Source organism: Girardinichthys multiradiatus, chromosome 23, assembly GCF_021462225.1.
Source record: "Girardinichthys multiradiatus isolate DD_20200921_A chromosome 23, DD_fGirMul_XY1, whole genome shotgun sequence".
NCBI classification, from domain to species: domain Eukaryota; kingdom Metazoa; phylum Chordata; class Actinopteri; order Cyprinodontiformes; family Goodeidae; genus Girardinichthys; species Girardinichthys multiradiatus.
Genome location: NC_061815.1, coordinates 15714499 through 15731665, shown reverse-complemented (window position 1 = coordinate 15731665; position 17167 = coordinate 15714499). Strand labels below are relative to the sequence as shown.

At 40.5% G+C, this 17167-nt stretch overlaps 1 protein-coding gene across 3 annotated transcripts in view; it reads left to right on the top strand.

Annotated features, from left to right (window-relative positions):
* Positions 1–17167, top strand: part of tenm2a (teneurin transmembrane protein 2a) — a 152301-nt gene that overhangs the window by 63545 nt on the left and 71589 nt on the right. For all 3 annotated transcript variants that reach the window (XM_047353471.1, XM_047353470.1, XM_047353473.1), the window contains one exon: positions 10034–10265. In XM_047353471.1, the coding sequence (XP_047209427.1) occupies positions 10034–10265 (232 nt within the window). The remainder of the gene's footprint in view (positions 1–10033; positions 10266–17167) is intronic.

Genomic DNA, 17167 nt, shown 5'->3' with positions numbered 1-17167 from the left:
GGTAGAAAGCTAATGTTAGCCAAAGCAAACAGACTCACACGCTTGGGGGCCAGTTTCGGCCCCTGGACAGATTTTGTGTGTCCCCCACTCCTTCCACCCAGCTGGACTTCAAGAATGACGCAAAAATGGCCAGCAAAGGTGGTTCATGCAGATGGAGACTTTTTGTTTTTAATTGCTGAAAAATTAAAATCTTCTTTGAAGGAACACAAAGTATTTGTCTTTTAAAAACTGCCCTTTTTGTATTCTTTTTAATTTCATAGTAATTAGGACCACATCTATCCAGGGACTTTTACGCAAAGCAGACTTTGGTGCACTCAAATCTGCTTTTAATTAATTTATTAAACTTGGCTAAATACTGCAAGCATTTGCAAAGACTGAGTGACCCAATTCCTGTTCTTATTGCTGAGAATAGACTAACTTTTTCCCTTTTTTTCAGTCGAGCCCAAAAGAAGTTGTAAACGGATACCTTTCTTTTAGTAACAGCAAACAGGCAAAACTTGTTTAAGTATTGGATCTGCAATGATATTCACATCCCTTTTATACAAAAGTGTGGCTACTTCATTTGTTTAGTCAGAATATAACAGGCTTAGTTTATGTAATTTAAGTTTTTTTTTTTATTGGCCCTTTTGACTTGATGATTGGAGCTCAGATGGCATAAAGTTTGGACATCACTGGCTTAAAGGAATATTCCAGTAGTTTGTAGAAAGTAGAAACAAAGTAGAACAAAGTACACTGTTGACTAAAAACATCTGTGACCTATTTAGATAGATTTGAAAAAAATAAATCTGTATTTGTATATATCATTCCACATATTTGATGATATTTGACTTGACCTTTTTTGTGTCTCTCACAACAATTCTGAATAGAAACTAGTTGACTTTTAAAGGTATTGCCTTTAAAATGTCGCCCTGCCACCTTTTTAAACTATCACCTAAAATAATGATGCAAGTTAAAGCAACTCTTACCCTCTGCAGTATTATACAGAAACCAGTGAGCTGGTGTGCTTGTTCTTATTTTGCATATGACATTAATAATCCATCAGAAAGTGAAAGGTAATGGGAAGATGAATTCTAAGCGCCAGCAGGAGGATCAGTGCTGCAGAGACAAACTTTCCCTGGCTCTGAGTGTTTACTTTCATCACTAAACACCCTCTTGTTGGTTGTTCCAAGCCCTGTGTACGTACATCAGCACCTTGCCACCGTTTTCCTGCCTGGCACACATAAACACACGGGCAAACATTCACAGCAATGACTTTGTTCATCATTACGAGCATTTATCCTAAACAATTGGGGGCCAACCTTCGGCTCTCTGGTTCCCCTTCCCGCTCTTTGCATCGTTTCTCCATTTCTCTGTGCATCTGCACTTGTAATCAGCAGATATATTTAGCAGAGGCCTGATGGGAGGGAGTGGGGTGGAAGGAGAAGTCCTAATGTGATTTTTGGTGGAATACAATCTATTGTTAATGGCGTTAGGCTCTCCTTTGATCCAGTATAAATCTTCATTAGGGAAGGCCCGGGTCCCAGGTTCAAGAGCAACATGATTAGGAGGCTTTTAAAATGACGTTACATCAGCCTTCTAATTGGTTTACTGTTTGCTGGGGCAACATCAATCATTAGCCCAGTAACCGCACAGCAAATAAATTCACTCTGCCACTGACACCCTAATGGCAGACACTGGCAAAGTGGGAGAGTGAGGCTTGCAGGCCTCAGTCTCTCTTTCTCTCATTCCTGTTCGCGTACACCCACACTTTGTGTTCTGGGGCGCTTCTTTCAGCCTGTGCCGAGCATGTACGCACAGCCGGCAAGAAAGCAAAAAAAAACTTATAGAGAGGCAGGAAAAGGAGCCACAAAGAGGCAAATGGGAGCAGAGATAGAAAAAGTCAAACTTTGACTTTTGAAGCTGTTTAATGAGACATCTCGCATATGAAAAAAGCAAAAAAGGATAGCGAGACGAGGAGAATCCAAAGCACAGCAGCAAAAAATAGGCGGAGAAAGTGACTGAAAAGGAGATGCATAGGAAGTCAAAGATGTGGAGAAGAAATGAAAAGGGATAAACTGATGAGAGCTTAGAGAGTAAAGAAGCGATATTTGGTTGGAGGGAGAACAACATTAAGATGAAATTGCAAATTGCCATATATCCCAGACAGGACTGCGGATCTAATGGGTGTTGAGAAAGTTCTTGGCTTTGGGCATCCATTAAAATCGACCTAAATGAGTTTAGAGTGGCGGTCTGGCACTGCATAAGCACACCCTGGTATGTGTGAGGAAAACACACACAACTAGAAATGGCGGCTGCGTCTGCATGTGCTGTGAAAGTGCATGCTTGTCTGAATGTGTGTGTTTGCCATCGCCCTACAGAGAGGGGGTGCTGGGCAGGAAATGAGCCTTACCAAGCCAGGCAGAAACTGACCACAGTGAGATAATCCTCAGGAAGGTGCATGCTGTTTGCATGTGTGTATTCCCCTAATGTAGTCCACCATTACCTAAGCTAACAGGTGGACAGACCTGAGTTGTGCTCCCAGTGAAGCATATCAGGTGAACGGGAACGGAATGTTGTCGGTGGCGGGGAACTGGTCTGGGGGCGTTTACATGGGAATACTGTCTGGCTCGGAGCACCTGTCTGGGAGTGGTTCCCTTGGAACGCCGGTGGAGGGAAAAGGGGGGCAGAGATGGTCAAACGGAGCGTAGCAGATCGCTCCTGGAAAGAGCTAGCGTTAGTGCAGTCTCTGGCCATTCATTATGCATTGAGAACACGCAGCTATTTTTAACTTGATGCCTCTTCTGAAGTGGCTAGCTATCTCGCTGCTAGGGAAGCCACCTCAAGTTGCTGTAGAGGCAATGAATGTTTAATGGCTTTGTTGAAACAAATCTGCAGAAACAAAGGCAAAACAAAGACACATTCCTCTCCTTCTTTGCCTAATGGTATTCCTCTTAATGGTGCTTATGTAAGGGTGACATTTGCGTAACAGTGGGCTGTGTGAAAATGCATGCATGTGTGTGCGCGGGTGCGAAATGCACACATGCCTTTCTGCTCTCGGAGTGTTTGTTTTTGGCTGAATTTGATGACTCTTCTCTAGCGGATTATTGCCTCCTAATTAGACAAAGATGACTAGCCAAGGCAGAGGCGGTGTGTATGTATGTGTGTGTGTGCATGTGTAAATCTGTCTTTGACTCTTTTCTTCCATGCCTCTATGTTAATATGAACTCATTGGTCTATTTAAAATAAACCAAAAAAATCCATGTGACAAATAAGCCTCTTTTGTCAGCACGTACGAAATTCTGAGTTTTCACCTCAAGCTCTCCTTTCCTGCTCATCCTCTGAGCTCTGAGAAGAATGACAAATGAGGAGTGTGTGACATTCTCTGACAGAGGACACAGGAAGCAGTGGCACATGGGAATATACCACCTTTTAACAGAGGCTGCATAGCAAAAAGCAGGGAGAGAAGGTGCATGGTGGAAACAATGAAGGCTGCAGTTTTTCCAAAAGAGAAAAATGGAGAAAAAGAAAGTGAGGATGGAGGAAGGAGATATCCCTTATAACTGCTGGATGGGCATTTTTGTTCTCGCGCACACACATGCATCCATGCTCTGTGACTTCTCTCTAACCACAGAAAATGTCAATAAACAGTTTGCTCATCCAGGGCTGCAAAACAAACTGCCTTGGTTGGTTCCCGCTGCCAGCTGGCCACACACTTGCATGCACACACAGACACACACTGTGAGATTAATATGGTGTGGCGAGCCCCTCGCCCCTCACTAAAGTGTGTGTCTGTGGGCAGTGGGTTTCACAGGGAGGCAGGTTAGCAGACAGGCTAATGCTCCTCTGCCGAGTGAGGGCTTCGTTGAATTGGCGAGAATAATGGACTTCCAGGGATTAGCCTGAGCCAAACCCACCAGCTTACAGCTATAGTCTCCACTCCCCTCCTCGCCAGTCGCTGGGGAGACCTTGGACTGAATAAAGTGGGTCAGGCTTCAGCGGCACTCAGAACGGCTCTTTGCTTTCCCCACAAAAGGTGACAACAAAAACAGAAAGCTGCCGAGAGAATCTTTTTTCACAATCAGCATTTGCTTAGCACAAGAGAAGAAAGAGAAGGGAAAAAAATATACTGGAATAAAATGGGATCTGCTTGGCTGCTCGCTAATTGCTCAATTTCCTTGCTGCATACTTGGTCTTTTATCAAACCGGGTTCCTGGTGTTCCTATTAGCCTACCCGTTGCTTGAAATGTACCAGTCAGTCAGCTCATCTGACAGAGTCCCCTGTCTTATTTCAGGCAAGTTCTCATTGTGCTCTGCATCTGCTCCGAACGTCCATTGGGTTTCTGCTGCTGCGGCCAAAACGAACTGCGATTTTATTCAGGGGCTGTCAGCAAGCACGGTATAAAACCATTTGCCTTACATGGAGCCTGCTCCTCAGGCAGTACAACTTCTCAATATGTTTGTTTTTCCTCCAGCAAGCTCGAAGGTTTCTTATAACAGATACATTTCTTGACATACATATTTCATCAACATTTTAAAGCACTGATTTATTGTGTGGGGGGTAGATTGTGGAGATCTAAGCCTCTACTACACGTTATGAAAAATATATTTTATTTATTTTTAATGCCCTTAAATACTAACAATAAAAATGTTTGCCTATTGTATTGTGCTATGTATCAAATTATTAGAGAATAAAATGATTAAATAAATTTTTCTGTGTGACAATAAAGTTATAGTGAAACTCACTTTCTTCAGTTAGCCTCAGCAGGATTTGTGGCTTCATGATACTGCATAATTGAACTCTTTCTCTTTGTAGTTTTTTGTCCGTAAGCTACATTTGTCTCTTACAAAATGTGCTAGGTGAAGTTTTTTCACTCAGAATATTAAAGAAGTACAGTTCCCTTCCTTCCGTGAAGAGGGGCCTATAAGAGTCGGCCCATGGCATAAGCAAACTAAGCAGCTGCTTGAGGCACCCACACCTTCAGGGGGAAAGAAAGGTTTTATCTAATCTGACAGGCCAGGAAGGAGAGCTTTAATAAAGGTCCAACATGCCTCTGGTAACTTTGGAGAAGCTGCAGAGATCCACAGCTCAGGTGGAAGAATCAAGACACATATTAGTTCTCAACAAATCTGGCTTTTATGGCCGAGGGTTGAGGCCATTGTGAAAAGAAAGCTGGGAGAAGTTCCGTTTTTAGTTTGTCACAAACCATCCAGGGGATATAGCAAAAACGTGGAACAAGGTGAATAGATAAGATGACCCATGTAAGATTCATAGAGAAATGGAAACATCATGCTTTATGGAGACTTTTCTTCAGCGGGGACAGGGAAGCTGATCCGTGTATAGATGAGAAGATGGATCCATCTAGGCTGAGGTTCACCTTTTAGCTAGTGCTACAATAGAATGCTTAAGATCAAAGGGTGTTCATATGTTAGAATGGACCAGAGCTAAATCTGAATGAGAATCCATGGCAAGGCTTGTAAAGAAGAGTGGAAAACATTCAATCTCTGCATGTGCAAAACTGATAGGAATACACCCAAAAAGAATAGCTGCTGTGATTGCAGATGGTTGACACAGGTGAGCTGAATGCACATGCACGGCAAAATTTACAGATACTTCTGTTTAAAAATAAAAGTGAAAACAGTTAATTTTTCTTGAACCTAACAGTTATGCTCAGTTATGCTAATGTCACGTAAAATCCAAAGAAAATTGATTCAGGTTTGTGGTTTAAATGTGACAAATTGTTGAAAAGTTAAAGGAGTGTGAATACGTTTGCAAGTCATTGTACATCATTTTTGTTCACTCGCGATATTTAAATAATCAATTACGATGTACGATCAATTAATGTATTATATTGTTTTCTATTTTTAATTATTTTTAGTGTTATTTTTTATATTGTTGTAAATTCTGATAATTGCAATGTTAGGTGTATAATGCATGAATGTTCAAACATGTATGACATAAAGAAGAAATTAGCTGAGCGATGCTGAGCAATAGCACCTGGTAGGTCCCAAGATTTAACCCGTTTTAGAACCCTGTACACTCTGAAGGCGGCTCCGGCACCGAAAAATGATCATGCACAGACTCAATAGATGATTCATAATTTAAATTTTATGAAGATTACTGGTTACTACTGAACAAATGTGTTCCTCTAAACTACATATGCAATATTCTGTATTTTCTGTCTGCATTTTAAATGGAAACCTGCCCAAAATATAAGATATGAAACTTGGCAAAGACAAAAGGCATTTGTTTTTGTGCTGTTTTCATTGTGGCAGTGGTTGGGTGAGGGCCTTTGCGTGTGGTGGTCTGCTTATTTCATGGCTGCATCTGAGTGTGCAAGCGTTTGCAAGCAGCTTTTTTGGTGTGTGCATTGTTACTAAACAAATGTATTTATGGAGATGGGATGTAGCAGGAGCTGTTGTATTTTGCATTTATTGAGGCATTGTGCTAGAGCTGGAAGTCAGGAGAGATTTATTTTTAAAAGGCTTCAAACAAACTAGGTTCATCCCAAAATGCTTCAGATCTTGGAAGACGACACAAACAAAATGCAAATAAAAGCAAGATGAAAGAAAGGGAAACAATTCCCCTCTGAAGAAATGACGAGTTTATGGGGAGGAGGAGAAGGAGGAGGGTAATACAAGGTGTAAAATTTACAGCATCTGTCAGTTCGCTTTCTCTGCATCTATGATGCAGAAGATGGAGCTTCTTCCCGCAGGTGTGTGACTGCAGGTATGTTCACAAGACGCGGGTGTATACATCCATGTGCGAGGCTCATTTTCTCCCAAGGGGATCTTTGCATGTTCAAACAGATGTTTTGTGGCTCTCTTGCGAAGCAGGGGTCAGGTCCCCATCTCTCTCTTGTCGTCCATTCATCTTCCCCTCTTTTCTCCTTTCAAACGCATCTGTTCTACACTGGCCGTGTTGATGTCACCTGCGTCCCAGTGGTATCATGGAAGAATCAGGTCATGTTGTAAACTGGTTTCCAGTGCAGCTGCAATTGCAATGGGAGCTAACTGCCCTCCATCTACTCTAAACACTATTAAAGGAGAAAATGAGGAAAGGGTTCATTAGTTTGTGAAGAACTGCAATACCTTGCAAAAGTATTTCTTCCCCTGTAATATTATAATTTTTTTTGTCACATTACAGTCACAAACCTAGATAGAACTACAAAAAGTCACACATTTTTTACCTACTCTGGATTTAATATGGAGATATCACGCAAATAAACACCACCAAAAGACCTTGTGAAGATACTTGGCTGAAGTTGATAAGAGAATGTCGTTACCCAGAGTCCTGTAACAACATAGGCTGAAAGGCCACTCAGAAGAAGAAGCCAGTACTCCAAAAGCACCATAAAAGGCCAGATTACAGTTTGCAATTATGGATACATGTTCTCTGGTCTAATAAGACTAAAGTTGAGGTTTTTGCCCATTGTTACATTTGGAGAAAGAAGGATAAGCTTGCAAGCCTGAGCTCACCTAATCCTTCCTAACTGAGAAGTATGAAGCTGGCTGCATCATGTTTTGGGGTGTTTTGCTGCAGGACGGACTGGTGGACTTCATAAAATAGATTTCAGCCCAACAGAAAATTTTGTGTGAAGAGCTGAAAAAGTGTCTGTTAGCAATTAGGCCCTACAAGTCTGACTTAGTTACATCAGTTCTGTCAGGAAGAGTGGGCCTAAATTTCAGCAAATTACTGTGAGAAGTTTGTGGCAGGAAACCCAAAATACCTCTCCAAAGTCATACAGCTTGAAAAATCAATTTTAGCAAATAACAATGAAATCTGTGTAAAATTCTGACTGAAGAAAAAATATTATTCTTAATTATTTTTAGCAGATACAAACCATTTTAGCTATGCTAACGGATCAAAAACAGGAAAAGTTTAGTCAAATTTAATATCAGACAGTGAAAAACAAAGGGTCTGTCATCTATAGAGTGTATGTAAACAAGTGGTTTCAGTTGGAGGTACAAGTTTGTGTTGTTTTATCACATAAATTCCCAACAAAAAAAAGTAAAATATGTTATGTGACAAAATATGAAAAAGCTAAAGGGGTATGAATACTTTTGCCAGGCACTGTATCAACCCATTTTAGTCCTGGATTTATTTCCTCAATGGGATTAAACACTCATGGAAGTTTGCAAACTTGCTATCAACAATGCCTCTTAGGAGCTTCATGAAATCCAAGCAGAAGGGTGTTCAGGAGAGTGCAACACATCCACACGTCTCTCTTCCTCTCACACAGTGTTGCTTTTCTTGTCTAATTCCAGAGAAGATGAGAAATGGAGAAAGGCAAGTGTGATTACGCAGGTTGACGAAGCAGCCGCTTTGGTGTCTTTGCCCCACACGTATGTCTGCATATGTGCGCTTACTCCGATTTTTGATCAGTACAAGAAAGGCAATGTGCAAACAAACAATCATTATGATGTATTCCACGTTAAGAAGTGCAAGAAGATGATTAAAGTGCAATATGTAGAGTTGCTGAAAGACAAAGAAACGTGTGTTGCAGAGCCAGGATTGAACGCCAGCTGCAACATCAATAACTCTGTGTGTTTTTCCAATAATGTAACATTTCTGTTGAAACAGCGGTAAAGTAAAAGCATGGACACTTTGTTATGACACTTTTTTCTTTTTTTTTCTTCGCTCAAGCGATGCTGTGACAAAGTATGTTTTGCAGGCTCATTTCTAAGTCTGTCTATTTGCTGTCAGCAAGATTGTCCGAACCGTAACAGGCCACGTGTCCTCGAGCTTGGTAGCAAAGGAGAAAGCTTTGACAATTTGCAGCAAATCTTGATTAGTTTAATATTCAGGATGATGCTTTGCATTTGTTTAAAGATTCATTTCTAGAAAAGTATGGAATTTGAAATTAGTCTGTTCCATTTCTGGATGAGTATGGATGAAGAAAATACAGTTTTTAAAAGATTTTTGTGTTTCTAGGTTTTATTCCCTATTTTCTCTTCTGTTCATCTGTTGGTTCTCCATCAAGTCTTACTATAGATTCTCAATTTGACTTAGGTCTGAACTTTTACTGGGCCTTTCTAACACATGAATATCCATCCATCCATCCATCCATCCATTCATTCCCTTTTTCTTTTCTTCTTTACTGTTGCCAGTTTTCAATGTTTCACATTTAAAGACTGATCACTGGTCAGATTTCTGGTATAAATAACATTTGGATATGAAATATGTATAGGAACCCTGTGCTGAAGATGCTCTCTTCACGTGCCTTTTTAAGGTCTCCATTTTAAACTAATTTAAACCAGCTGTGCGCTGAGTCCTAGTACATAAACAAAACGCTCGCCAAAGCCCAAGAAATGAGGCAATTGTGCCGAGCTCCCTCTTATGCTGTATAGTATGTGGTTTATTGATTTTCCTGAGCAAATCACACACAATGAAGATGGGCTCAAACCTCCCAACCCCCCCACTGCTTTAGAGAGAGAAAAGGAAGAAAGGTGATGTGTGAATGGGTGTTCTTGTCTGAGTCATGCCGGTTTGTTTTTCAGCTCTCTCACTCAACAGTCCATTAGCTCATTGTTGGAGGGGGCTGCTATTGGATTCAAGCTGACTTGTTCCCTCAAGTCTGAGAGCAAGAGATGAGGGTGCATGCAGTGCTGAGTGCTTTAATATTGTTCACACACACTCACACACACACATTCACTTAGATGTGACAAAGAACACTGGATAGAAAAAGAAGGGATAAAGGAAAAGAGAAGGAAGACTCGATGAAAAGAGGACAGAAGAATGGAATACAGAAAATGTGAACGGAAATAGAAGATGAAGCTCTCACCGGTCTTTGTTGCTGCAATTTGCTTATGTATGAGTTATCGATTGTTTTGACAATATGACACCATGTCTGAATGATTGTATAAAAATATTCTATAATTGGGTGTTAATAATGATATTTCCTAGCTGAAGGGCTTTATATTTGACCTACATAATGATAAACACCTATTATTATATAATAGGTCTGCTCTAATTTTGGATGTGTCCCATTTAGGCAATACAATACTTTTTATTTAGAATCTTGTTAGTTTTTTTTTTGTTTTTTCTGTATTCCAGGGGCCGCCAACCACCACAGTCAGTCCACACTGCAGCCTCCACTGCCCCCTCCACACAACCACCACAACTTGTCCCACCAGTCTGCAAACAGCCTAAACAGAAACAACCTGAGAGGGGGTCGGAACCCCATTCATGCCCCAGCACCGGGCACTGGAGATGGACCTACCACCCCGGAGTCAGTCCAGCTACAGGACAGCTGGGTGCTCAACAGCAACGTCCCACTGGAGACAAGGTCAGGGGAACAATGTTTATTTTTTTATTTAAATAGTTTTTTGGAGCTGACAGGGCAACTGCTGCTACAACCTGCAAGCACAGGCAGGGGTGTAACAAAAAATCATCTGTTGAGGGAAATCAGAAGATTTTCAGTTTGATTTGTACTTAATGGTGCCACTGAGTGAAAGAAAATGTTTGCAATTGTCAGCATCAAGGGGATGTTTACAAAATAAACAAGAGGAAACACAGATAGGTAAGAAGCCATGTAAAAGAAGACTGCATTTTCTACATGTTAAGACATGCCTACAGTTCATTTGGGCAGTGAAATAATGAGTAGTAACTTAAAGTAGATAACACAAATGCTGTTTTACAGCATCTGCTTTGTCACACACATGCTGTGATATGTCCTCTGCTCCTCATAGAAATAATAAGCAACCACTGACACAAGAAAGACAATAAAAAAATAAATGTAAATGCTCTTCTTTTATATTCTTATAGTTTCTAAATATATAGAGATCTATATCAACAGGCCAAAGATCTAAAAAACTGGATATCTGAAACAATTCAGATCAGTGCTTCTCTAGTAATCTATAAGAGTGTAATGAGACCTCAGGGCACAATGCAGTTCATCATTGAAACACCTCCATATTTAAAAGTGAAGTGGAGTGCTTTAAGATTAACACCTAGTTGTAGCAATGTTGAGGCTCTTATTTTGAAATGTGAAAGCCAATAATAGCCAATAATAGAGGTGAAGCTGACATCTGTTGCACAGCTTCCTGTCAATGCCAAACTAAAAGGTTAGTTCAGATTTTTAGAAGCAGTTTGGACTACATTTCATCATCTTTAGGCCAAAATATGAACTACTTAGATTGATCAAACCTGTACCAAATAATCCTACACTGTACAAACATTTACGACCTTCTAATGTTTTTTTGGGGGGGGGTTTTGGCATTAGGACCACTTTAGTATCAGAAAAGCATAACAACTCTAATTTATGGACTTGTGAAACCTGAACTGAAATATTCTGGGATTAAACATTCCTTAAAACACAGTTTATGATTTTTTAAAACACATTTGCTCTTGTTTGCAAAAACAAAAAAATGGTAATTCTTAGTTTTCCCAAATATATGGATAAAATCTAAACTGATGTTCTGAATTGGATTTGTTGCTATATCCTTACTAGCAAATTAAAGGCTATAGACATACAGTAAAATAGCTCAATAAGAACCTCTGAAAATGACTTGCACATCCAGTTATTCTGTTTGCTAATTATGCATCCAAACTGAGCAAATTTCCCCTAAAAACTCTCAAACCCTCTGTGTGCTCCCAGCAGACACTTCTGAGGGTTCAAGCTTAAAGCTACCGTAGCTGACCATTTAATCAGCAACAAGGTGGCCTCATAGCAACTCTATTTCCACCGAGCCTCAGAAGCTGTCTAAACTTGTCTTTCTAAGTGCAAGCTAACTTTTTTTTACATTAAAGTGAGTTTGCAGTTCACACCACCCAAACGGGTTTATTGAATAGGTAAATTTGTATTCTGCAACAGTTTGGAGAAATCGTTTAAAATCCAGCAGTGAGGGTGTTATATAAAATTGAAAGGTGTGACGCAATTAAGATGAAAGCTCCTCTTTGAACTCTCCAGTCAATAATAATTTCTGACTATGTGAAGGAGGGAGCTGCAGACTTCGTGTCAGCTGTGGTGCAAATCCATACCATTTAAAGCCCATCAGACAATACCAAGCTACAGAGTTATCACAAAATTCTGCGAATAAAGATATAAATAAATGTGCACCAAGTTGTAGAAGGGTCGGACTACAGTTATCGGGCAGTCCTCAACAACAACACTTCATAGCATGGTTCTATAGTACCTTTCAAAAATGCTTGTACTTATTAACATTTTGCCATGTTGCTACAAATTTTTCTGTATTATACTAATATTGTTTTTAAAAGAACAAAAAGCACTGCATATGTATTCAGCCCCTTTATTCTAAATCCCTTAAATAAAATATAGTGCAATCAATTTTGAAGCTAGCTATTTAATACATAGTGCCTGTGTTTAATGTACTCACAGTATAAGGTTGTCCTTTTAAACTAACCGGCCAAGCAAGGAGAGCAATAACTAGCCAAGATACTCATAGTAACTCTGGAGGAGCTGCAGAGATCCACAGTTCAGATAGAAGAATCTGTGGACAACTATTAATGGTGCTCTCCACAAATCTGACCAGGGTAGAGGGTCACCTTCCAGCAGGACAATGCCACTAAACACAGATGCTTTGATCCTTTCCCTGGAATCAAAGCATGTGGCCGTGTCAAAGTCTAAACCTAAATCCAATTGAGAAGCTGCCCCAACGTTTAAAAACACTACAGGGGGTAATATTTTAGTCTCTAGATATGCAACATTGATAGAGGCATAGCCCACAAGACTTACAATTGTAGTTGCAGTAAAAGGTTGCAGTAAAAGGTAGCTCTATAAAGTATCTACATCCTTCCACTTCATGCTTATGTACTACTTTGATGTGTTTGTCTATCAAATAAAATCCTACTAAAATACACAGAAATATTTTTGCTAAAAGGGGAAAAAGTCAATGGGGCTGTACATAGAGTAGCACCGATAACATGAGCCAGGGGTCAGGAGGAAAACCAGGAGGCCTACCTTTGCTTCCACCCCAGAGGGTACACCCCACAGGGTAATTTCTAAATGACCATTTACACAATTTTGTTCACAGAGGAACCTCTAGTATGCAACCCTCCGAATCACAAAAGTAAATGACTTCGGAGTGTGTCACTTGGAAGCATTCTCAACCCCGTCACAAAGCCTGACACAAAAAGCTACGCAAATCAAAGCTATTATGCATGATACCTGGAGTGAGCTGGCAGGAAATACAAACCACTTTCACACACGTTACACGTGTGTCTTTGCCAGTACACAAAGAACACTTACTGGGTGAACAGAGCATTCATGCAGGGTATTACTATTCATGAGGCATGCAGTTAGGGGGACGCTGCCGTCATCCCTGCTAGCATGCTCGTCGCCCATCGTGCTTAATGTTTTTACTCTGCAAGCTGCGTAGCTGTGTTTCTCTTGCTGGGCACTGGAGCTTCCAGCTCTGATGGGTCCAGATAAGCTCCCTTGAGTGCTGGCCCTGTGCAGTATTTATGAGGTCGGGCCATGTTTAATTCAGCCACAGTGATATCTGGTCTACAGTCAGCCGGTGCTGAAGCAATGTGTTTCTATGCTTGATCGGCAAGAGGCACGGTGTCGAACAAGAACACCTTTGAAATAAAAAATATTCTTGCAGCTGTTTATCAGGACCTGTGTTGCCATTGGGACGTGCAAATCATTTGGAGAGAGATTGTTTTTATTTGTTATTTCTGCTGTCAGGAATGCTTCAGAGGTCTCTGGTGAAACAAACCTAAATTATGAATTATATTTTTCACTTAGGGTGTACGTGACTGCCACATTGCACAGACCCCCCACCCCCACAGACCCAATATTTGTCCATGTTCAGGTGGCGGGGTTGGGCATGGCTCAGAGCCTGTCGCTCTGAATGGAGCCCAGAACTCCACCCTCCGGCCCAGATTGAGCCCCCACTGCTTGGTGGTCCTGGCTGCGACGGAGGATGAGGAGGGAATGTCTGGAGCTGCTGGAGCTTGTGATTGGGTCGGAGCCAGCAAGGCAGAGCCAAAAAGTCACACTAACCCTGTGCTGGCAGTATGCGTCCTCCATCTCATTATAACTCGGCAGCTATAAGAAATGATGAGCAACCTGCTCCTGTGAGAGAGCGACTGCTTGTGATTGAGTACATTTGTGTGTACTGTGTGATTACATCCAAGCATGTGTGCTCCCAGCAATTGTGACTGCCCCCCTGCTGTAATCATATGTAAATCCTGGCATTTGATGTCCACTCGTTATGGTGAATGCTTGTGTGTGTGTGTATATGTGGCTTGACCCAATACTTTGACAACCCTGAGAGGATAAAGATTGATCACCTATGAATACTCTAGGGCTTGGATGACTGGCAGAGAAGGAGAGAGATAGAAATTGACGATGGAGGGAGCAGGAAGATAGAACAGAGTCAATGGAGGAGTGGGGGTGAAAGAAAGGGTTTACGGTAGAGGAGGGAGAGATAAGAGGGAGAGAGGCGAAGAAATTGAGAGAAGAGGTGATTGAAGGAGATTGTTTTGGGGGGTGTGTGTGAGTAAAGATAGAAAGGCCAAGGAGGGAGATTGGGACCTGAGGAACATGGATACATTTACCAGTGTGAGATAAATGACTATAGATGGCTCCCGCTACCGAGTGTATGTGTTTATAAAACCGAGCAAGAAAAAGAGTAGTGGAATGGATTTCTCTATGTAAGGGCAAGTGCACATGTGTATACATGTGTTGCAGCATTTTGTGAGAAAGCACCTGATTTCCAATTGGTCCCTTGGAGCCTTTTTGCCTCGCTGATGCCAGGTTCAATCTCTCTGTGATCTCAGGACGTTCTCCAGCACCCCCTGCCCGCTCCACTGTGGGCCACGACTCTGAGGGAGAAATAAGCTCCCCGAGAAGGCTGCAGCATCTCAATTTATCTGGAGAGAACAGCAGAGGAAGGGGTTAGGGAGGGTGGGTTACTTTCAAATGCATTACTGTGGCGACAGGGAGAAGATTCAACCTATGGGAAAGGATGGAGAAAAGATTTATTTTCAGCTCTGCAACCACTCCTGTAATGTGCAATCATTATCCCCTAATATTATGCAAGGTTTTGATATGACCTCTCATTCTCTCAATGTTTGCTTTGAAAATAATATTCAAGCTTTTTCTCCATTCCTTTAATAATCTAAACTTTAATAATAATTAATTAATAATTAACTTTCTGCACTCTTCTTTGAAGTTTTATTTTAATAACGACAGTGTATCTATTGAGACTTGAGACCATTAGCAGTGTCGCAGCAAATCTACAGCAAATAAATGCCATTTAAAAACGTTTTCTTTTATGTCTGTGGTTAAAATATTTTCAGGAGCTAAAGTAAAATGTACTCATGAGTCATTTGTCTAGTGCCACTACCGTTTTATTAAGAACCTTTAAATAGTCACACTGAACTTCCATGTTATCTTTGAAAGGGTTTGTCATGTTTAAGGACTGTTTTGAAGCTTCACTTCAACACTTTAGTTACCTAAGATGTGCATGATTTCTTATCGCTGGTAACTAGAGGTATAATAATATATCCCGATCACAAGACAAGAAGATACATGACATTTGGTTAACAAGAATGATACACCATTGATTTTAACAATATTCTTTTAGAAAAATAATTTTTTTTCATTAATAAAGGGTTAAAGAATTTCTAAGACTGGGTTTTAAAAGAATCTGTAATCGGTGTAGAGTATTCCAGTCCAGGTTTGACAAATCCATATTTTGTGTCTTTTACACTTTACACGTCTCATTCTACAGATTGCCCTTAGTCTAAATAGCATTGAAATGCTCCTGGTATTTTCACTGATAGAGTAAATGTTTTCTGAAACATTATTCTATAGATTAGTGTAAACTTGCGCAGCTCGGGTTTAATCATTTTAAGCAGTTTAAACTGCACCTTTAAAAAAAAATAACAATTGACCAAAGTGCTTCACAATTTCACTAACCATAACATATCCCAGAATAAAAATGTAACAAAATATGATAAAACACATAAAAGACAGAACAGATACGACTTCTAACAACTATTTAGCATCTGATGCTCACTAAGAAATTATCAAATAAAATCCAGACTCCTTTAAAAAACGGTGAAATAGCCCTTTAGTTTAGCAACAATAGGAATCTCTAAAGCAGATCCACAGTTGAGCACTGAAAGCGGCTAACGGTTATCCTGTCAAGATATTCTCACAGTGCTTATACATCATTTTTGTCTGGTCTGTCACCAGTTAATCCTAACTATCAAACAGTGCAGTCAAATTCAGTTTATTATTCAAATTGGTAAAACGTTTTTCTATCTAAGGAAACCCAGATTGCATCGAGTCAGTGATTTGTAGCATTCACTCCTCCTGGATGAGCATGTAGAGACAGTGGACGGTCACTTGTATTGACTTTGCAACAATCCCTCATACTGAGCATGCATGTAGCGACAGTGGTGAGGAAAAACTCCCTTTTAACAGGAAGAAACCTCCAGCAGAACCAGAACCAGGCTCAGTGTGAGCGGCCATCTGCCACAACTGACTGGGGGTTCAGAGCAGATTGTGTCGCTTGTGTTGCTACAAGGTGCCCAAAATGCTGCCAGAGAGACTATTTAAAATGAGTAAATGGACTGAAAATATGTAGTGCTTTTCTGATTATACGTACAATTCAAATCGTTTTTACACTATAGGCCAGATTCGCCCAGACACATAAAACTGCAAGACCACTGCGCCTTTGATCCACAGTTGTCCCATTATTCATTGCTTTTGTAACTTAGTGTTACATCCATATCCCGAGGCCAAAACATGAGCTTAGATTTTGACAAGACATAGGGCATTTCAATATTGTGAGGTAGTAACAACTGCAATGTTGCTCTCTTGTCCATTAGCTGGCCAGCTTGAGGCTGGTTGCATACTTATGCTTTGCCAGTGGAAAGCAAAAGCTTTAGAGGTAGATTAATATCTTTTCTGAGATGGTTGCCATATTGATCCCCAACTTTTCCAGTTTACACCATAACTGTGCAAGATAACAAAGACTACGTTACCTCTCTAAAAGCAGCAGAATTACACATGTGCAGTTTATTTAAATGCTGGATATACATAATTTTGGATTTACATTCCATGAGTTTTAGTCTGATGTTAACTGCAGATTAATTACAAAATCACAGATTAATCACAAAAGGTCAGTGTCATCTGTCGAGGATGAGCAGTTTCATGACACATTCCGGATTAGGTCATGCATTAAATCATAAATGTGTCATGCATTAATT